The 23,703-nt window shown below is 36.3% G+C and overlaps 1 protein-coding gene and 1 long non-coding RNA gene across 4 annotated transcripts; both read left to right on the forward strand.

The window, feature by feature from the left end:
• The first annotated feature begins 11,275 nt into the window (after positions 1–11,275).
• LOC121052446 lies at positions 11,276–13,324 on the forward strand. The gene is made up of 5 exons (XR_005809089.1): positions 11,276–11,514; positions 11,851–11,974; positions 12,332–12,409; positions 12,506–12,999; positions 13,073–13,324. It is a non-coding gene; the product is annotated as an uncharacterized LOC121052446 (long non-coding RNA).
• Positions 13,325–19,821: 6,497 nt separating this feature from the next.
• LOC112197564 (glutamate receptor 2.9) lies at positions 19,822–23,344 on the forward strand. 3 transcript variants are annotated; one of them, XM_024338295.2, is made up of 6 exons: positions 19,822–20,170; positions 20,280–21,023; positions 21,057–21,541; positions 21,662–21,974; positions 22,114–22,520; positions 22,656–23,344. In XM_024338295.2, the coding sequence occupies exons 1-6, from the start codon at positions 19,912–19,914 to the stop codon at positions 23,157–23,159; spliced, it is 2,712 nt and encodes a 903-aa protein (XP_024194063.1). In that variant the 5' UTR covers positions 19,822–19,911; the 3' UTR covers positions 23,160–23,344. The 3 variants fall into 3 exon arrangements, with proteins under 3 accessions (XP_024194063.1, XP_024194062.1, XP_040373419.1); XM_024338294.2 differs by having other exon boundaries at positions 20,280–21,541; XM_040517485.1 differs by having other exon boundaries at positions 20,047–20,170; positions 20,285–21,541.
• The last annotated feature ends 359 nt before the right edge of the window (positions 23,345–23,703 follow it).

Raw genomic sequence — 23,703 nt, forward strand, 5'->3', positions numbered from 1 at the left:
GGGGGCAGCCTTTGGGTTGCTGCCCTCTTTCTCTCCTCTCCTTCTATTTTCCATTCTCTTAATTTTCTTTTGGGTATTTGAGAATTACTCACCCAAAGCTTCCAAGCATCAAAGGACTTCATCATCATCAAGAATTGAAGATTGGATAAAAGTGGGGAGCTATAAATCAAGACTTGTCATAATTGCTTAATAGCAATTGTGACTTGGTCTTGTTACTTCTCACTTCTTTTCACTTTTCCTCTTTAATTGATGTTTGTTGAAGTTAATTTAATCATGGGTTGTGAGTAACTCTCTTGTTGGGGGTACCCTAATCCAAATTTGATGTAATGGATACTTAATTTAATTTATATATGGAATTTGTTAATTATTGGATGCTTGTGTTTTGTGAAAATTGATTAGAAATGCATGCTTAGGAATTGTCAACTCTTGAGTATGTGTTTTAGTAAGTCTAGATTAAAATTTAGGGGATGACATCCTTAGATTTTAGAGCTCGAACCCCGATTTAATATTCGTGGGAAGTACAAGCATGGTTCACTGCATGATTAGCTTGATCGCAATTATGGTGAGTTTGGTTGCCTAATTCCTTGAACTCTGGGCCTCTTGATGTGAATTAGTGACCCTTGAACCGGCTCTAATTCATGTCAAGTGAGTTCTTACGGCCCTTGAACCGGAGTAGGAATACCATGAAAGGGGATTTCGGCCCTTGAGCCTTGAAAAACCTTGGGTACGGCTTCTACCATCTTTAATAAAACGTAAATCAAATTAGCATCGAGAGCATTGAATTAGGATTATGATTCATCCCTAACTACAAATACCCTATTTATATTCATTTCTTACTTTTCCTTCCTTTATTTAATTTAGTTGTTAGTTAAAGCTTTCATTTAAATTCTTGCACTTTAGTTATTACAAATGCAAATTACTATTTACGGTGACAATTTCTATCTCATTGTAAATAGTCATCACTAGGTCTTAGTTTTGATTAGGCTTCGGTGCAAATCAAAGCCGAGCATTGCTAAGGCTTGGTGCCTTAGAGTAACATTTTTATTTATTTTATTTTTTCTTTTCCTTTTGTTTACTAAGTGTCTTTATTTCCGATTACCCAAGGATTGTGGGTTAGCCACTAATCTCCATGGTACGATAACTTTGGGCATAATATTTTCCTATCTTGACAATGATACGTACGCTTGCGTAAATGTGTATCAAGTCAGTTGCAGTCAGTAGTTGTTGATGTAAATGAACTCAGACGTAATGGTGATTATGTTGGATACCAAAAGAATTCCTTTGTACGAGAGCTTTTGATAAGAGAATTGAAGTTTGAGGAGAACAGGCTAAAGTACTATAGATTTCTGGAGGATTATCATAAAGCATTGTCTCAAGGAAGCAAAAATGGTGGTGTTGATGCTATCTTTGGCGAAATCCCCTACTTGAAGCTCTTACTGGCCAAGTATTGTGCTGGATACACTGTTGTTGGACTTTCAACCTCTTTCAATTGATTTATTAAAGATGGAACATATATCTTTTTTTTTTTTTTTTTTTTGAGGGCAACGAAAGACTAATCCATTAATGATAAATCATACGACCTCACTCGGTCAAGCATGAAGGGTATATAACACCCCTCATATTACAATGCAAGCTCATGAAGAGTACTAAATCTAAAAGAAATCCAAAAAACTAAAGTCACATACTTCAACAACACTAAAATCCTAAAGGAACTGCTGAAAAAAGAAAATGCAGAATTTAAAAACTCCATAATCTTACACTGCCCTAAAATGGAACCAATGTCCTGAACATCTTGACGCCTAAGACCCTTTTGGTGTACTTCGCAACATTCTAGGAACAGATGTAGGACAAAAGAGCAGGATAGGCCTCCCCCAAAAAAGCCCAAACTCGACCCAAGTGTGAGAAAAATAGGGGAATTGGGCTAACCAAGGCCCAATTCACTAGATTGCATCTGCAGCCCAGGAAGGCAGAGGCCCAAGGCCCATTGCGCATACCCTATGCCCCTCACACCCAACTGCTGAATCTGGCCCTTCCAAGAAGCCGCCTGCCACAGCCTAATCAGTCTGGCGGCCTCCCCAGGTAGGAAACCATGGCAACCATCTCACTGCCCACTAAAGCCAATGCTAACAACCACACTTGTTGCACTAGGCTGGTTCTTCAAGCACGAACCAGAAGCCTCAGCTGGCGATCCAAACTCCAATCTCTAGTAGAGATTCTCCGACCTCGCTCCTCCTCTAGTCCCAAAACAGTGACGCCGAATTCCTCTCGTCAAACCTGATGCCACCAAAGCAAAACACTGGTCTCTTTTGCAAACCCACAACAAGGCTGTACCTCGCCTCTTTCCTCCGGCCAAAATAGCCTCCACTACGCACGAAGGAGATGAAGCCTTGTCCTCTTACCTCTTGCAACGCCGGAGCGCCCTATTGCAGATCGGAGCCAAAAAGCGCCGCCGCACTGCTCTCGAAACCTAGGTTTAGGTTTCGGTTTCACTCCTACTTTTCGAGAGCTCTTTTAGTTTAAAAAAAAAATTTATATGGAACATACATCTTTTAAGATAGTTTGAACATAAATAATAATGTTCTTTAACCAAATCATTCACATTACTTGCATATTATGTTAGTGAATTCTTCATACATGCACTTCATGGGAATTTTTCACTTGTATCCAAAGTAATGTGGTCTCTGCAGATCTACTTAGGTTCACTGTTAAACATTTAAACTACCTAGACTGGTATGGTGCTGATATTTTTCTTTTATAGTATGGTCAATAAAAAACATGGTGAGATTAATTATTATCTTATTTCTTTTTGTATTTCAGGCCTTCCCACTAGGCTCCCTCTTGTTGCTTACTTTTCGAGGGAAATCTTGAATGTGACTCAAGATCATGAGACAATGGAACAACTACAATGGAAGTATTTCCCAAATGAATCTAAATGTCAAGATATCGAACTAAATGTCCAATGAATTTGATAACAAACCAATGCTTTGATACCAAGAAATATTGGCATATGGATACAATTTACAAGCACTTGGGTGATAAATCCTTGTCACGCCCCTGATTTTTAACACAAATAAAAATCGATATATAATTATACATGTGTGATGGTTCAGCCATCAATACAAAATACCTAGGAAATTTTTTCCCTTTAAACCAAGTATATATTGATGCCCTGAATCCACTATGTCAATACAGACCCGCTCCACAGAGTCATATATTACATATGCTTACGAATTAAATTGTCACCACAAAATAAAACTTAAATGCTCCTCAGAGCCTACTCCACAACGGAAGTCTTTATCAACAGTAAAGTCACAAAAATTACTTCCTACTGTAAAGCTACAAAGACGTTATCTCAGCTTCAGCCACGATTATCCTGACCTGTAGGATTAACCCCTACACCATTGAATAGTGCACCCGGTTGCCACACAACAAACCCGGTAAGCTTATGAAAGCTTGTATGAGTAACTCAAAACAACCACTAAACAACTCACACCAAAAGTAAGGAAAACAACTCACGCCTTGATCTCCTTACTAACACGTAATAAAGGAAAGCAACTCACTCTTTGATTCCTTTCAAAACGAAAACAAAGAAAGCAACTGACTCCTTTTCTATCAGTACGAAATAAAGAAAGCAATTCACACCTTGATTTCCTTCAAATCGTAATTAAGGAAAACAACTCACTCCTTGATTCTTTAAACACCAACTAAAGAAAGAAACTCACACCTTGATTTCTTTCAACACGAAATAAGGAAAGCAACTCACACCTTGATTTCCCATAAATCGGATATAAAGAAAGTAACTCACACCTTGTTTCCTTAAAAACACAAACTCATGAGTTAGATATAACCTTGCTCCGTTACCCCATGAATTACACTAGCAAACAGACTAGAGCTCTAACTGAAATCGTAACCACTCGTTCGCCCAAAGACGTGATTACTCGATATACTGCCTAAGGTCACCATTTGACCTTAATTCCTCAGACCTTTCAGTACCTCGGAATAAAACATTAAAGAAGTAGCACAGGACTCAAAATGTTACACAAATCTCAATGCTTTTCAAAACAATAGAAATCATCATTTCACAATCATTTGTTTTTCGAAAAGCCACAACACAAAACAATAAAAAGCACCGTTCATGCATATTGTTTTCATCAATCAACAAAATCTACCAACACATATATATTTCATGTATATATATTTACACGTAGTCATTCACTCAGGAATGCCTACTAATACCAACTATAGTTTGCAGTTAAATTAATAACTCTCAAAACGATAAAGATAGCTCTGTTCGTAAATGAACATTGTGAGCTTAGATTACTCACCTCGAAATTCCCGCTGCGTCTTCAATACAGAACAAAGCAGTACAACCACCAAAAACATCCAAGAATACTTTGTCAGTACCTAATCACATACGGTCTAAACTTAGTAACGAATCACAAGCGATTTAAGTCTGAAACCTCTGTTTTGAACTAATATCCCCAAAAGTGACGCCAATCGAGGTGAAACCACATCCGAAACCACCCAATGTCTCCGGAATACTTCTACAATCGATATGTCAAAATCACAAGTCGATCGAACACTTGAGTCCTCATGGATCAAATCATCGAACGGTCCGAAACCGTAAAAATCACAACATATTCATACGATCTCCAAAAATTACGTATTATATATCGAAAGACTCATATCGACGAGTAGATGATATATAAAACCAGAAACTATCCATTACATGGCCGAAAGGCTGCCAAAACGCCACCACAGTAGGTGGAACAACCACCTCAACCACCACCGGCCAAAACTCAAAACTAGATTAATCCAACCGTCCATAATGTCAAGAACACCAAATAGAACAACTTTAATACCTGGGGTTCAAGCCAACTCTGCTTAGATGGCCGCCTATAGCCGCCACAAGTCGCCTTGAACTGTTCACCATGAGTTGATCTGATTCCAACATGAATCGATCAAAACTAACACCATGGATCGCTTGAGGAGGCTTCTGCGAACTTAAAACAGAAAACTTGAAGCTGTGACATCGCCGGAGCTAAGAATTTTGATCGGGTCTGACTACACTAGGGTTCGCCGTCTTCTAGCATCGTACACTATGAAAATCATTGATAGAGGACGTCACAGGGAGGGATGCATGGTGGAGATGAGTCGGTCTGGACTTGCTTCACCGGTAAAGGTCGCCGGAGCTCGTCGGAAAAGCAGGGTCGGATTGCCCAGATCCTGGTCAGGCCGCGAGGCTGATGAGAGAGAACGGAGAGTTTTCTGAGTTTTCGAAAATGGAAGCTTGCCAAAATGAAAATAGTAACTTTTCCAAAAACGGAAACTCCTATTTATAGAATTTTCCCAAACTTCAATCACTCATAACTTTCTCATATGAACTCCGATTTTCGCGTTCCGTATGTTCACGAACTCGTATCGACACTTTCTACAATTTTCATGAAGGAAGTTTTCGGAGAATCTCATCGTATAAAAAGTCAACCTCGAACCCCCCCTAAATCCACACTTATCGAATAATTAATTGTCCGAAACAATTCCACTTCACATGCGGCATACGAATAAAGCATAACAACAATAATTAGTACAACTAGTCCATTATTAATTACTAAAATTAAATAACGAAAATTAAGGTCATCACAATCCTCTTCACATACTTCACAGCCGTAAGAAACACCAGCACGCACCCAAGAAAGAATTAGTCTCCACTAATCATCGGTGATTGATAAGGAACCCTCTTAATTTCCACAAGCGTTGAAAATTCCTCGTCCATTGGCTGCTTCCATGGTTTGTAATCTTAAATTGAAGGATTACTCAACTAAAGACAATCATATACATATATATATATATATATATAAACACATTTACTAAAGGCATACCAGAATAATTAGAAAAACAGAAGACATACCTGAAGATGTGAATGAGTTGTGAGCCATGATGAATTGGTTCAGTCTTCTGCGACTACTCTAGTTCCAAGTTCTCTGTATATGGGGCTGAGATCGAAAGACTTGCGTGTAGAGAGTGCAGGGACCTCAACCTATATATAGAGAATGATATCAGGAACTTCCCATAATAGTTTTTCTAAATCAATTAGGTCCTCTACATATAAATCATGTATCAATATACATTACTTGATTACAAGCATATTAAGTGTAAATATGGAATACAGATACAATTTCTTTATCATTGCAGGGATAGAATTAGCTATACAATCTCGCTATTTCATTGAACATTAACCATATACAATTGTTTAAATCATAATGTGATTAATGTAAGTCCAATTCTTACATGGTTCCCCATCCATCTGCATATATACATTTCTCCGGTCCCCACCTCTAACTTCCAACCGAATTACAGCAGCCTAAATGATACCAGTCAATTTGTACAATCCATGAGTATCAGTGGAAGCATATCAAAGCACAATGCATGCATGCATAGAATGGCAAGCACTTTGAACAAATGAACAGACAAAAAACTAAGCACAATAGTTTAAGTTCTAGACTCTAAAAGATTGCGGCCATACATTTTGAGAATTAATCCAATATCTTAGTGAAACTATATTAGGAGGTAGAATTCAAACTTCAGACCTCAAATATACAGCTAAAAACTCTTAACCACTAGAACTATAAGCCCCAGAAGTCCTTTACAACAGAAAATGTGTGCTTGTAAGGATTTATCTATGCAAACATGTCTTACACCAGAAAATGTAGTAATATATCAGCCAGAAGCATCCCAAATATAAACAGTAATCTCAAAATTTAAATTGATCCCGCAATGGCAAAAAATTTAGTTAATCCTCAACAACATGAAGCTAAAACGAAATTGCCAATTTTTTTTCACAAAATTGTGACTCTCCAATTCACATTTCCGCTTAGAATCGTGGCTCCAAGGTTTATAAGTCACATTCCCAAATGAATAGACATATAGTTTTTCTATTTATTACTTTTGTTCGAATTAACCCTCCATCTCGACCAGTATGAGTAGATAGACAACATTTTCACAGGGGTCGTCTTGGGTACCTTGATGTATGTCATACCCTTATTTTTTTAATTTTTTTATTTTTAGTAAATTAATATAGTGGAAACCTACTGAACTGGTCAACAGGTTATCTAATTAAATATTGACAAGTGTCATTTTTAAAAATAAAATTTATCATATTAACAACACACTCTTTCTTGATATGTAACATTGTTAAAAATCATGTAACAAGTATTGTCAAAATAATAAATTACACATAGTTGAACTACAATTATGACTTATGACAACAATTGTTGTAGTTATTGTAATTGAGTGGTCAAAGATGTAAATATCATATTTGGACAACTTTTATCAAATTTAGAACCTTGATTATCAAGTGGAGAAGCTCCTTACAATACTGAGTTGTTACATATCTTTTGGTCTAATTTTAATTTTACCATGTTCACAACACAAATGTTGTCGGAATTGTAAAATAGTTGGTAATCTTGTAAATGGTATAGTTTTTGAAGTAATTACTACAATCAGAACAAAAGTTACCTTTTTTACACCAATAGTTTCGAGTTATGGTAAAATATGTAGTCATTGAGTAATTATTCCATTAATGATAAAAATATAACGATTTACCACTTTGTCAACAAATTTGTTGTTGCACTTGTTAAATTGTCCATAAATTAGTACATTAGTTTAGGTTGAGTAATTACTATAAATAGGACAAAAGTTACCACTTTTACATCAATTGTTGTGATTGTGGTAAAATGTGTAGTCATTGTAGTAATCATTTCATTAATGATAAAAACATAAAGATTTACCACTCTGACAACAAATTTGTTGTCATACTTGTTAAATTGTCCATAAATTAGTACAATAGTTTAGGTGGAGTAATTACTATAATTAGAACAAAACTTTTCTTTTTTTCATCAATTGTTGGAATTTGTGGTAAATTACGTCGATTAAAAGTAATTACTAATTCGACGATAGACATTACACAATATATTACTTTCATTACGCAAGGGAGAACTTTATTACACAAATGTGGATGGGTAAAACTATGGACATTAACATTTCTCATACATGTTTTATTTTATATAATATTTACTACTCTGAGGACTCATGTAATCACTTTGAGGACACATGTGGTAATTAGAAAAAAAATCCTCATTAAAGTAAATAAGGTCTTCGTTAGAGTAAAGTTGGTTCTCATTTGAGTAATTAATTAATTCCTAAAAGTGGTAATTGTAATAGGTTCTCATTAGAGTAAAGTAGATTCTCATTATTTGAGTAAATAAGTCCTAAAGTAGGTTCTCATTTGACTACATTTAAAACAAATATTATTTATTTTTACACTAATTGTTGTGGTTGTCATGAAATGCATGTAAAAAGAATTATATTTGGTTAAGGAAACTACTAATGATATAATTAATTGGTAATAAAGACTACTTAACTAATACTAATTTTGCGAACTTAGGTTAGAAGGTTTTGTTTTTAATAGGGAAAAAACATAATTTTCAATTGTGTAATTATCCATTAATAACAAGCATTAATCAAACATTAATTCACTAATAAAAAAATTAATTAGTAATATAGACTATTTAACTAATAGTAATTTGGTGAACTTAGGATAGAAGGTTCTTTTAATTTTTTTTGAAAAAGGAAAAATCATAATTGTCAATTGTCAATTGATAATCAAACATTAATTGGCTTTATTGTTTTCAATTCAATTAGTAGTTTGTGTTAACATTTTTGCTTATTGGAAATGAGTAGCATAATTAGAAAGGCTAAGGGCTAAACAAGTTACCAATTTGTTAAATATTTTGAACCATTAGATATATTACTAATCCAATGGTCCAAAATATTTAACAAAATGAGGGTATGGCAAACACCAAGGTACTCAAGAATTCTCCATTTTCATAGGAGTTTTTTATTTTTTATTTGTTTTATTTTTATAAAAGCAAGTTCATGAGACCGGATCAAAAAATTTATGTGACATTCTACTTAACTTTTATGTAATATTGCTGTATGAAAATTTAGAGTTCTATAATAAAGCTTAACTAGTAAATGAATCATGTCCACAGTGAGCAACTAGGACGGGTAACAAAAGCTTGTATCTCAAGTGAAGAAAACTTCACTTTCATTTCAAAAATTAAAATTAAAAAAAATAAATAAATAAATACACTACGACAGGGGTAGATGTTAGAAAATTAGAGCATCAACGGATAATGAAGCAAAATATACACAAACACAACATCATTCAAGAGTTCAAAAATGCATCATGAAACATGAAACTTTTGCATGTTAATAACATCCTACTGTTATCAATATTTTAAAAGGCCTTACACTTGCATGTTTGATATAAATGTGATTTTAATAGCATGTAAATACAGTGTTGTTGTACCTGGGGTCACAACATAAACAATGGCCAGCAGTACATCCCATCTCTTTTGGTGCCATAAGTCGAGACCACTAGTTCATCCCCTCTCTCCTAGTGTCTCCGCAACAACATAAATCTCCATTTCAATCAATCGAATATATCAAACATTTAATCCAATCACAAGCCAACTCATATACGAAATATTCATCAGAAAACAAAAATTATAATCATCATTCGCATCCGACACTCCCATCAGATTATGTTAATAGTTAATTAATTTCGAAGTCTATAAAACTCCGAAACCCTAATTTAACAACATGTCGTAAATTCCTGAAAATCTGAAATCACATTAGAATCTGCCCAAATTTCAAGAGTTTCATAAACTCAATATTTCTAACATGCTCATGAAAATCATAACGATCCAACGGTCGGATTGTTACCAATTCATACCCGAATTTTTTAAACTTCAAAAATTCCAATCAATATCAAACTTCCTCCAATTTCCCCCAAATTCATCTCTACAAGTTCTACATACTACAACCAACCTAACTAGCCAAATAAGAAGGCCAGAATCGGCCCCCATGCGCCCCACTGCGCCACCAACAGTGAAGGTGAGTGGGCCCCACCCGCTGCCATCTCCGGCCCCCAAATTGGGTGACACCACCTATGTCAAAATCTTCCTCTCAACAAGCCCAACCATTCTTAAAACTACAACAAAGTCAGAAACACAATCAATGGGTCGGAATTTACCTCGAAATGGTGATGAAAACCCTAGAATTCTCAAATCTTCGATTCTTCCTCCACGATGTGAATTGGTGCAAGAAACTTGTATGGTTAGCAAGAGGACCTTGGCAGCTCCAAAACTTGACTGGGGGCACGGCCGAAGGTAGCCGGAAAACGGAGAACCAGCCGGAGAAAGAAAACGGGTTGACCTTGGGTTTGTAAACCACAAATGGAAAGCGAAAGAGGAGGAGGAGGTGCCCCAAATCGGGGCGTAACCCGGCGGGTTTCCTATTCGAGTCGAGTCGACTTGGAAAAACTATGTGTCTTTCTTATCCAGGTATGTGTCTTTCATCGGTGGGAAAAGTCATTTTTGTCCTCAAAAACTCCAATGAATTCATAAACTTCTGCATACCTTATCTTTCTCATACGAACTCCAATTTTGGTGTGCCATATGTCCACCAACTCGGTTTAACGTGCTCTACCAATTTCCTGAAGGAAGTTACCTAAAAGACTGAACCAAACAAAAAGTCAACTTTCGGTCCTCTAAATAATCGAAATAAAGATAAAGGTAAAAATTTTAATCATTTACTGTCCAACTGACTAGTAAATGGGTAAATTAAGGTGCGGGATGTAAAAACCTCTCCACCTTATAAAATTTTGTCCCCGAAATTTCACACGTGTCGTACAAAATAATAGACGTATCTACCATACCAATCACACTCTACAAAGTCTACAGAATCGAATAACCTAGAGCTCTGATACCAAATTGACAGGACCCGCCCTGAACTTCACCCTGAAATCTGAAGTAGCTCTGTTGGACCCACCTTAGGGGAAGTTCTGCAGAATTTTCGGTAGAATTTCTCCTAAGGTGGGCCCTATTGGACTACATCAGATTTCAGGGTGCACTATGCCAAAAAATGCTTCATACCATACCCCTCATACAACAGAAGACGTTTTTTCTGTTGTCTGATTTTTTTCAACGTCTTCAGAAAATAGTTTTAACTATTTCTGTTGTCTGAATGGTATGAAAATCAATACCAGTTCAACTTTTTCAAGTTTGTTGTAATTTAGAAAATTCAGACAACAGAATTTCTGAGTAAATGGAGAAATTTTTTCTCCTTGTCTGGACAAAAATTTTTTTTTGGCTAAACTAAAACTTAAGTGAGCTAGACCCTGAGTTTTCTAAACACTTGGTTAAAAAAAACAGAAGCCTTCTTTCCTTCTCCGCTAGCTAGACCCCAATTAAGCAATTGCAGCTCCCATTCTGGTTCTTCTCCCCCGATCAGCAACATTCTTTTCCTTTCCCAATTATGGTTCTTCTCTCCCCGATCTAGGTTTTTTACACAAAAGAGTCTCATCAATCAACCTCTCCCCGATCTAGGTCAAGAAGACACTGTTGGTGGAGTTCTTTGATCCGATTTTACAAAGTATATTGTTGTTGCACGGTAAGTCTCAATCTTCGTGTTAGGATTTCGACCTTGATTTGTGTTGGGTTTTAGGGTTTCCTTGGGATATCGATTTGGGGTTTCCTTTGAAATTAGATTTGTGATATCAATTTAGAGATGTGGTGGTTGAAATAGACTTGGGTGTTATTCTGGTTTTATGGATTTGGGGATGGTTTAAGGTTCATTTTGATTTGGGTGTTTGAAATTTGCTGAAAATTTATTAATTGTTGTTCTTGAAATCGGGTTGGGTGTTTATCTTTTGGTTCTGGGTTTATAGTTTTTGACCGAATTAAATGTTTGTTCAGTATATATATGATTGTTAATTAGGTTATGTAGGATTTCTGGTCAAGGAGAGGAGTGAAGGAGAAATGGGTTCTGCACTCAGATGAGTTTTTAGCCTCTCCAAAGTCGGAAACGTTAAAGATCTTGCAAGATTAGGTTGTGGTCAATTGTTATAAAGGTATATATGAATTATTCATAATTTGAATGGTTGGTTGTGCTTCTATTATAAGTGGAATCCCAATAAACCTAGTTTACCATTAATTATGGTACTGAACACATGCTCTAAGTGTCTGTATATATATCTCCACTAGTGGAATTAACAAATTGGGTATCAAGTTTCAGAATTATGCTAAAAAAATGGTCATGGTTGAAGGTCTATGGTTTTAAATTTCTGGTTGGCTCTCCTTTTCATACGCATATCCAAATAGAAATTTGATTATTTGCCTTGGTTATAATGAATTGGAGTTTCAGCTTATTTTTGGAAAGGTGTAATGTTGTTTATTTGGTTTTGATTCTTCTTTTATTGTCATGTTAGATGGGTAAGAGATGATCAGTCTTCAGTAATAGTCAAATTGTATTACCTGCAATTCGGAAGTGCAAGACTTGGTGTTTGGTAAGCAGTTTTAGGTTTAACTCTACAACTGAATTTTGGTTTGTATTTTTGAGACTTAACTATTAATATATGTATATATATTACATGATTTCGCAGGATATAGGGGCAGGAGTTCTTGCTTCATGCGAGTGACTGAAATAGAGTTGGGTCTTATTCGAGTCCAGGGATTTGCTGCTGGGTTTATGGATTTGGTTATGGTTTGTTCTTCAAATCGATTTGATTGTTATTTGGGTTCAGGAATTTGGGGATGGTTTGTTCTTGAAGTCGATTTAGGTGTTATTTGGCTTTAGATTTACTGTTGGGTTTATTATTTATATAAACCTTAGTTTATTCTATTAGCTAATAAGTTTCCAACTTCAGTTCATCATCCGAAGTAACTTGCAGATTAGATTTTCATGAGTCATTCATTTATTGCTTGTCATTGGAATCATAATCTGATTATTTGAGATTGAATATATGAACTTTTAAGTTTTTTGTTCTTTTGACATGCATAAGCTTCTCATAGGCACTGCTGATAGAGGCATTAAAGCATGGAATGTCGATGCAAAGAGAGTTGTCTGTGACTTTCAGACAAGTGCAGAATTTCCAAGGTTGTTCCTATTACCACTGTTACAAGTCTATGTTTCTTGGTGCTGCTGTTTACCTTTTCTTTCCCTCTTGTAGTGTGTTGGATATAAAATGCAGCCTTGTAGAGCCAATTTTTGTTTCTGCTGCAGCATCCAAGGGGTATGCTCTTTTTCTGATCTCATCTTACCACTGTTTTTGCCTAAAGTGCTCTATTCAACTTAGTAAAATATGAGCCTGTGGTGTTGAAATGAAATAGTATGGTCACTGGAAGATTCTACTTACAATTCATGTCCATTTATATGTGTGTTTATGTTTGTCTTTGGGTGATATATATATATATATATATATATATATGAATATCTGAATCAGGATTTTATTGTCTTCGTAGGCATGGAACGAGTTATGTTGATAGTCTGGGTTTTGCTTAGTTAACTGTGTGGAATATGATGATATGGAAGGCTATGGTATGTTCTTGATTGTACTATATTTATAGGCCTTGTTAACCTTGTGTTAACCTTGCAACCTAATAAAATACCTGATTTAGATAGCTTTGCATTACTGGTGTTCTGTTTACTTTTCCAAGATGATTGAAGCTCCCTCTGCAAGGGCATTAAGCTGATAATGCTTTTTGTCTTAGTAAGTGGGTGCTCTAACTTTTGCACGGCTGAGGTTGCTTGCACTGCTACATTGAGTGTAGAACTATAGATATATGATAATAATGATAATTGTGGATGCTCCATTCTTTTTAGGCCTGACGAGACTAGCATTTTCAGTTTGGAACCAGATAGAAAGGCAAGAACTTTAAAAGTCATTTTGGGCATGAAGTTTAACTACTGCATTTGAAGTGTTGTTCCTTTATTATTAAAACTCACCTACTAGATTTTCACTATCAGATTTTTGAATGGAGCTTGGAAAACCAAGTGTTGTTCCTTTATTCCTAATGAGTGTTCTTTGTGGAGCTGAACAATTTTCTTAATGAGTGAGCTAGCAGAGGATGGCTATTATGGTGGAGAAGTAGGGTTACGCCGGTGCCGACCTAAATCATGATTAGGGCCACTCGGACTCAGAACTGTTGGACCCTTTGTAAATTGTTTAGCTTTTAAGTTTGAAAGGTATAGATTTGACCCTTATGCCTCTACTTATTGGATCTGTCTATTTAGTTATTGAGAAGGTCAGTTTAGTTGAGTATGATTTTGGGAAGTAATTAATATTATCTTGTGTTCTTGATCATTTGGTAAGTACTATAATGACCTTATGCTTAAATGAACTATAAAAAGAAAAAAGAAAAGCTTCGTTACATGGACTATATTTTAGAACATGTGCTGATACAATTTACATATTTTGATTGGGTGCTTTTTATTGATGGGTCTAGGTGAGAAGGGAAGAAAATTGAGGGAACTGATAGCTGTTGTTTAGAGGCATTTGAAGTTTCCGGAGAAGAGTGTTAAGCTTTATGCAGAGAAAGTTAACAACCGAGGGCTTTGTGCAATTGCTCAGGCAGAGTCTTTGTGCTAAGTATATGATCGAGATAAGATGGTGTTTTTTGGTTCTCTCAATCATAATGTCAATGTTAGGTTTAGAATTTTAGAACTGATGGATTGTATTTTGGATGATATTGATGCAATGAAATATTTCGCTTCATTTTGATGGCTGATTTTAGTCCAATTTTATGGCTTTGATGATTGTTAAATGAATGATGATGAAATGATTGAAAAGCAACATATGCAGGTTTCACAACATGTTGTATCAACAAAAGAGTAACAACATAAAGAAACAATGATATCTTGTTTCTACTTACTTCAGACAACATAAAAGTGGACTTGAAATCACTCTTAAACAACAGAATTAGGTGGTTACTTGTATTGCTATTAACACTCACACAACAGAACTTGACTAAAACAGTGGTGGAAAATCCAAACAAACGACAGAAAAGTGATGACTGAATATATTTCAGACAACAAAAATTGAAGTCCAGACTATACTCCAAATGAGATTCAAACAACATAAAAGAACTAAGACTGTAGTTGGAAATCAAATTTGACAACAACAAACACAATTATCTGTAGTCCAAACAAATCTCAAACAACATAACTCATAGTATAAATGTTGTTGTGTACTAAATCAGTCGACATATAAATATCATTGTGTTTTGAATCAGACAACAGAAACATCAACTCAGCTTCAATATTGATTCAATCAAAAGACAGAAACAAGGAGAACTCCGTCATGTTAGATTAACTACATCGACATATATTTTGTTAAAGCCGTCGATGAAGTGAATTTCCAACAACATTAATATGTTGTGGTAATATGTTTCAGACGACAGATGGTCCCTAATTCTTCAATATTGGGTACTTCAGACAACAGTACCTTAAATTGTATCTGTTGTCTGAGTGTATAACCAACGACGGAGAATATCTGTCGTCTGAGTGGCTTAGAGACGGCAGCCACCTAGACAACAGATTTTTACTTCATCTATTACCTAGACAACAGATACGATCTGTCGTCTGAAGGCTTTTTTGACATAGTGGTGAAATCCGGGGTAGGTCCTGTATACGATACATGTATAACATGACAAGCAGGACCCAAACTTTGATTTGAGACAAAACATAGTGAAAATGTGTTTTGGTGATATAATGTTGATATATATGTGTGTGTGTGTGTCTGTGCTTCTCTATTAAGGACCTCCGCATAGATTAAAATATGCAGATTTCCTTGATAGACCCACTTTTCGATCACATATTCACACCTTAACCGTTCAGTTTTTAGGTATATATGAGTAGATCATCACTGCAAATTTTCAGCCAAATTGATAATCATTAAGGCATTCAAAAATGTGATTTATAATTATGAACACGAACAGTTCAGGTTGGACATTCGGTTCGTTCATTGAGTTAATCTAGTTCGATACCTTAACGATCATCAATTTGGCTGAAAATTTACATAAGTGATCTATACATTAGGATCTAAAAACTGAATGGTGAAGATGTGGATATGCAATCAAAAAGTGAGTCTATCAAGGATATCTGCATATTTTAATATATGCATAAGTCCTTAGCAGAGAAGCCCTATATATATATATATATATATATATATATATATATATATATATATGGAGCCGTTCAGAAGAGGACGACTGCACAGATGCAAAAGTGTGGACGTCCCACATCAGGAGGCTATGCCGATGCTGCAGTTGCCGGTGTTGAACCAAGCCTCGATGTCGAGCCTCTGCTTGCCGCTGGAGTCGTCGATGAAGAGTTCGAAGTCGACCTTGATGGGCTTCCATGGTTTCAGGCAAGCTCGCCGCGAACACCTTCTATTCCGATCAGCTGAGCCTTCGCCTTGATGGCGACATCATCCGAGATGTCTAGAGTGTTCGTCTGACAACCACAGCGCCGCCATCGCCGCCTGATCGAGGCCTGAGGAAGGACGTTCGCACTTTTGCATCTGTGCAGACATCCTGTATAGGGCCCTTCTAGTGAGGGATCCATTTTTTTGGTCTTTTCTAGAGATAGGGCATTAGACCAACTTTTCGATCACATTTTGGCATCTCAACCGTTCAGTTATCATTAAGGCATTCATAACGGTGATTTAAAATTACAAGTATGAACGTTCAAGTTTGAGAGATTTCGTTTGTCTATTGATTTAATCTAGTTTGATACCTTAACGATCACTGATTTGGCTGAAAATTTATAGAAATGATCTACACATTAGGACCTAAAAACTGAACAGTTGAGATGCCAAAATATGATCGAAGAGTTGGTCTAATGCCCTATCCCTAGAAAATACCAAAAAATGGGATCCCTTAGTGGAAGGGCCCTATATATATATATATATAGATACACACACACACACACACATATCCTATCCAGAGCGGAGCTCGGCTTTGAAATTAATGTGTGAAGTTCGAGTTTTGGGTCACTTTTCGGTCGCATATCCACATCTCGACCGTTCTGTTTTTAGGTACTAGTGTATAGATCATCTCTGCAAATTTTCAGCCAAAATGATGATCGTTAAGACATTGATAAGTGCCTTAAAGCTAGTACGGTTCAGGTTGACAGATTCAGTCCGTCCATTGGTTTAAGCGAGTTAGATACCTTAACGATCATCAATTTGGCTGAAAATTTGCAGAGATGATCTATACACTAGTACCTAAAAATTGAACGGTCGAGATGTGGATATGCAACTGAAAAGTGTCGAACTTCACACGTTAATTTCAAAGCGAAGCTCCGCTCTGGATAGGATCCGTGTATATATATATATATATATATATATGTATATATATATGTATGTATATGTATGTATGTATGTGTATGTGTGACATAATGTTGATACATGTTTGACGTGACGAGTGGGAAACACAAGTTTAGTTGAGACAAAATATAGTTAAAATGTGTTTCGGTGATACTAATTCCCTCCCAAATTAGTTACACAACAATAGTAAAAAAGTATGATAAATTACCACAACGGATTCCATCCAAAATAATTGCACATGTTAAATTACCACAACAGAAAAAATACAATAGATTGCTTACAAAATAAACCTGCATATTGCATCCTAAACATGCCCAAAATCCAACAACCATTTGTTACAACAAACTGCTTACAAGAAGCAACATGTATGACATTTTTCAATATTTCAAAAGCAAAAGTAAATGCCAAGCAAACAGTTGGTTATACACATGTTTGAAATCAGTTTTTTATTTTTATTTTTTCAATGATAACACATTCTAAGCAGGCTATAAATTAAAAGGCTTCACTCAATACCTCCATGTGGGGTTTTCAACTGTAGTCCCAGAGCTTGTGCCAGAAGTAGAACCTTGTGCAGGCTTCTTTGGTACGTGGTTTGATTCTTCTTACTGGTGATTTGACCCTCTTTCCTGAGAACAGAGACTTGGAAGAGGCCAGTGGCTGTGGATTACATTGAAAACAACATTTCCAAAACATTTAGAGTTATTCATTATGTTTGTTGAAACTGATGCTTGACTTAAGGAAAAAGTCTCACATAATGTTACCTGTAGTCATTGAACAGTGTTGGTGGAAGTTTGTGATTACATTGCATTAAACTGCTCAACTTCAACAGTCACATTTCCACTAACATTTTGAGAAATGACTTGTGGTTGCTTAAGTACTTCTAGAACATGAATATTCTCCTCTGCAACCTGGGGTTCTCAGGAACTTGAACATTGTCATCTTCAGCTTGGAGTTGCTGATTTTCCATATTCCCTTAAGGGTACACAAAAAAGACCAAGTCAATTAATATAGTCCATAATGGTGTCTAAATTTTGGTAAAATGTATCCTGAATGCATATGGCCTACTTGATTTCTTCTCAGACATGTCCTAACATTATGCCTCCCCCCCCCTTTTTTGGCATCTGCCACACTTGACTTGAGAGTAATAACTCATTATCAACTTTTCAATACCAAAAGCTAGTGGTACTTCACCTACACACATTTGTGAGTAAATGTATTATAGTTAGACAATATGAAGAATTAACATCATGCTTGATACTCAAGAGATAGTTATCAAAATAGGTTACCTAGTTCTTTGGTTCTATTTATCTTGGGCCTTCCTAGTTGTGCCCTATATAAGGGTGGTGCACTTGATTTGGCTTATGAATGATCTCTCATTCCCTAGCCCCAGCAATTGGGTTGACCACTAGCTAATAAGATTGAGATTGAATTTATTATCACCACCAATCTAGAACCCTAAATTTATTTGGATCCCCAACTACATCAAACCCTAAACCCTTTATTAAAGAATGGCATGTGGGGTTTTGGGGTCAACGACAAATTATTGCTTTTCATTTAAGTGTCGCAGTTAATAAAATTAATCTCGCTTTTATTTTTCATTGTCCGCTCGATTTTTTAACAACATTTAAAAATATACAAACACTATCAAAGAATAAAGTACGTATAATCTATAACATTTTCTTAAAAAAACATTATTATCAAGTAAGCAGTGTTGTTGTAGTGTGAAGACAAAATGAAATTCTAAAATAGACAGACCCTAGACAAAATACCTTGACTCCCATAAACAAACAATACTCTCTAGACCACAAGCCCTAAAAGACAGGCAAAGTCATAGAAGAGGACTTTTCTTACCTACAAATACGGGTGGATCCCCATCAAGCCTGAAATATCGCCAATAATTCGCCATAGTAAAATGAATCTCTGCAAAAGATCTAATTTGAGAATAAAGTCTGTGTGACTCAACTATGATATCACTTCACTATGTGAGAGCAGAGGGGTGAGAGAATACGGCTGTAGAAATTGAAATCAACAGTACATATTCTCCAAGGCAGAGATATGCATCAAGTATTTGACTGGTTACTAGACAAATCCCGACTCTCTTCAAGTTGGGTTGCCATTGTTGTAAAAATAAGAGTTGTTCTTCCACAATTGCAGTTAAATTTTCATATCATTTGTCCGAGAAATTGCAGATTAATAGGAGATGAAGAAAGGGTTGCGTATTGATTTAGATTGGAATCATAATTACATTTTGTTTTGCAATGAACTTCTATCTTGTATTCTTGTTTAGTGCACTTCTAAGCACCTCTGTTTTTACTCTCACGTTTCCTTTTTGTCTATGTGAAAAAAAAAATGTCTATACTTGATTGTTATCTCGGGCATATTTGGATAGTTAATAATAAATTATGGGGTTGCTGTCGGTAATCAACTAGATTGATACGTTGGTTTGTTCATATCTAGAGAGTAGAAACTGCAAGGAAAAGGGTGTTCCGTCTTCCTTGAAAGGCAGGGCCCTATTGAGAATGACTATTGACTTCTTCCGAGTACTTCTGTGACCTAAATTGATTGACATTTATTAGTGTAGACCCAATACTTGCACCGGTTGTGTGGAAAAACTGGAATAGTAATGGTACGTACCTACATATGATAATGCAAAGACTTCAACAATTCCAGGTAGCTTGACCATGGCAAACCAGAAGCATTTCCTCTGGTTCATCTTCATTGTTTTGTTCATCCCTGGGATCGAGCTTTCAACGACGAAAGAGGTGATACAAGTACCAGTAGGGGTTGTTCTTAACTTAAATTCCTCAGTGGGAGCTATGGCAGAGAACTGCATGACCATGGCACTTGATGATTTTTATACTAAGCATGCTCATTATCAAACAAGGCTTTTCTTTCTCACCAGGGATTCAAAGAATGATGTTGTTTCAGCAGCATTTGAAGGTAACACACAAAACTCTATTCTCTGCAGCTGTATGTTTTGGGTCACGTCTTTTAATTATTTTTATCTATGAGGTAATCTATTTCTCTCACCAATAATCTATTGAAACAGCACAGCACTTGATAAACATTGAAAATGTGAGTGCCATTATCGGACCTCAAAGTTCAGCAGAAGCAAAGTTTGTGATAGAGCTGGGAAGAAGGAATCATGTTCCCATTCTTTCGTTTTCTGCCACTAGTCCATCTCTTTCTCCATCCCATAGTTCATTTTTCGTTCGGACAGCTTTTAGTGACTCTGCTCAAGTAGAAGCCATAGCTGCCATTGTCGGAGCTTATAGATGGTTGGAAGTTGTTCTCATCTATGAAGACACCGAGTATGGAAATAGCTTAATTCCATATTTGGTAGACGCTTTCCAGCAAGTTGGCGCTCGAGTACCTTATAGAAGTGTCATTCCTCCTCATTATAATGGCACAAAAATTTTAAAGGAGCTTGACCACTTGAAATCAACTCGAGCAAGAATATTTTTGGTCCATATGACTGCTTCCCTTGGGTCCAAATTCTTTTTCTTAGCAAGTAAGGCAGGGATGATGACTGAAGGGTATGGATGGATTGTTACGGAAGGGTTATCGACTTTATTAGATCCTGTGGGTTCAAGAACCATGGACTCAATGCAAGGTGTAGTGGGGGTAAGGCCATATATAACAATGTCAAAAGAACTTAAAGACTTCGTGTTGCGAATGAAAAGATTCAGGTTCAGAAAATCAAGCAAGATTACTGGTATAAACCTCTTTGGGTTGTGGGCATATGATACAGTTTGGGCATTAGCAATGGCAGTGGAGAAGGTTGGAATAGCAAATTACAGTACCATGATACAAAATGTTAGCACAAGCAGAGTTGATCTTGCAAGTTTGGGAACTGGTGACAGGGGTCAAAAACTTCTTGAAGCTATCCTAGATTTAAAATTTGAAAACCTCAGTGGGAATTTCCGGTTGGCTAAGGGACAGTTGGAAGCTTCAACCTTTGAGGTATTTAATGTGATTGGCGGAAAAGAAAGAATAATTGGATATTGGAACCAAATGAAAGGACTTTCCCGAAAGCTGAATGGAGCAGCAAAGTTGGATGTAAGGAAGACACTCGAGAAACCAATCTGGCCAGGGTACACTACAGACATCCCTCCAACAAAGAAATTAAGGATTGGAGTTCCCTTGAAAAAAGGTTTTTATGAATTCCTAAAATTCGAAAACAACAATATATCAGGATTCTCTGCTGAGATATTCTTTGCTGCAGAAAAGAAACTGCCATTTTCCCTTTCATATGAGTTTTCTGCCTTCGCGGGGACTTATGATGATCTTCTTTATCAAATTCATCTTCAGGCAAGTTTTAATTACAAACTATCGAGTTAATTAATGATATTGATCATGTCTGCACTCATACTCCTTTATTTTTTGGTTAATGTCTCTTATTTTATTTTATTTTCACGAGTTGAAATGCAGAAATATGATGCTGTGGTGGGAGACACAACAATTGTAGCTGATCGCTCATTATATGTAGATTTTACGTTGCCTTATTCTGAATCAGGAGTTTCCATGATAGTTTTGACAGAAGATAGTGAGAGGAATAATCTTTGGATTTTCTTGAAGCCACTAAGCTTGGGTCTTTGGTTGACAACCGGCGTAGCCTTCATATTTACAGGTTTTGTAATATGGCTTCTTGAGCACCGGGAAAACACCGAGTTCAGAGGTCCTCCACAGAAACAACTTGGCATGATATTCTGGTTCTCCTTTTCAACCCTCGTCTTTGCACACAGTAAGTTCTCTTGTCCTTGGCAAGCATTTCTGTGAGTTTTTCTCAACAACAGCAAATTAGAATATGTGATTGAAGTCATTGAACATGATTATTTAACAATGTATACTAATTAAGATCGATCCTATTTCCAATGTCATAGGAGAGAAAGTGGTGAACAATTGGTCAAGGTTTGTGCTGATTATATGGGTTTTTGTGGTACTGATCCTAACACAGAGTTACACTGCAAGCTTAGCCTCGATGTTAACAGTACGGAAGTTGCAGCCTGCATTCACTGATATAAAAGAGATACAAAGAAATGGTTACAAAGTAGGATATCAAAATAGTTCCTTTATTAAAGGGTTTCTCATGGAACATTTAAATTTTGATGAGACCCAGTTGGTGCCATTGGTAACCATTCAGGATTATCATAACGCACTCTCTAGAGGAAATAAGAATAGAGTTCCTGCCATTTTAGATGAAGTCCCCTACCTCAAGTTGATCCTTAAAAAGAACTGTTCCAAGTACACCATGGTTGGACCAACCTACAAAACTGATGGATTTGGCTTTGTGAGTTCTATCTTAATTTGCTTGGATTTTTATTTTCCTGTTAGATAATTTTATCAATAAACTAAACATGATATGTACAGTAATGTTAAATGTTTTCTCTTCTTTAGTTTCTTAACATGTCTTCTTACATAACAGGCTTTCCAATCAGGGTCCTCGCTGGTATCCTACATGTCAAGCGCAATCTTGAACGTGACTCAAGATAAAAATCAGATGGATAAACTTCAGTCGACTTACTTTGATTACTTTGATAACCAACCTGCCTGTGAGGATCAAAGTGCCAAAATTTCTTCAGAGGGTCCAAGTCTTGGTGTCTACAGCTTTGGAGGCCTCTTCATCATCGCAGGTGTGGCCTCCATGGTTGCTCTTTTGATGTACATGTATCACTTCCTTTGCTCTCATTGGCCAGCTTTGCGAACAATTAGTTCTTCTGAGAGCAGATTTTGGGAGAAATTGGTTGAAGTGGCAAAGCATTTTGACAAGAAAGATCTCACTTCACATCAGTTTAAGCGAAGAGAATCAAGAGTACATGCTTTAGACACTCCTGATGAAGGTCTAGCAGCTGCACCGGCTGCTAATGATATGCAAAACAACTCATGCAGCAGGAACTCACATAATAGTGGAGAACAATCTTGGACATGAATAAAAATGAAAATCTTTCATCCAGGCATTGGGATTCATCTATGCCTGTACTTGACTCATCATAAGCTATCATTCATTTCTGTTGTAAATGTAATGGAAATTTCTCAGTTTCCTCGTATTTATTCTGTCCAAGTGTTTTGAACCATTGAACATTTTAGTCAGAATTTAGTTTCTACTTGTTGGAATTTTGGTGTCTCCTCTTGACTTGTGGAACTACAAGCAAAAACATCAGTACATGCATGTGGATTTTCTTCCATAATTCCAGCCCCAAAACACCAGGTGTTGCCAATTCTTTCGGAATTTGTATTTGCCAATTTTTTCTGTCTCCCCTGCCTCCTAATTCAAACTAGCCCTTCCTGGACCAATGGAGCTCTAGGCCCCCTTGATGGTACGTTTGTACAGACAATGGCAGAGCTAGGATTTTAAAATAGGGTGGGCTAAAAAAAAATATTTTCTTAAAAGTTTACTAATGCTTTCAAATTATTTTTTTTCTTAAGTTTTACAAGTAATATGTTTTATTTTTTTCTTAAATTAAACTACATTA

The sequence above is a fragment of the Rosa chinensis genome, chromosome 4, assembly GCF_002994745.2.
Source record: "Rosa chinensis cultivar Old Blush chromosome 4, RchiOBHm-V2, whole genome shotgun sequence".
Classification (NCBI taxonomy): domain Eukaryota; kingdom Viridiplantae; phylum Streptophyta; class Magnoliopsida; order Rosales; family Rosaceae; genus Rosa; species Rosa chinensis.

What these genes read in the sequence shown, in the direction of transcription:
- LOC112197564 (XM_024338294.2), top strand. Translation starts at nt 19,912, where the DNA reads ATGGCAAACCAGAAGCATTTCCTCTGGTTCATCTTCATTGTTTTGTTC. An exon ending in TTTATCAAATTCATCTTCAG is followed by an intron (nt 21,542 to 21,661) that starts GCAAGTTTTAAT and finishes GTTGAAATGCAG; the next exon opens with AAATATGATGCTGTGGTGGG. An exon ending in AAACTGATGGATTTGGCTTT is followed by an intron (nt 22,521 to 22,655) that starts GTGAGTTCTATC and finishes CTTACATAACAG; the next exon opens with GCTTTCCAATCAGGGTCCTC.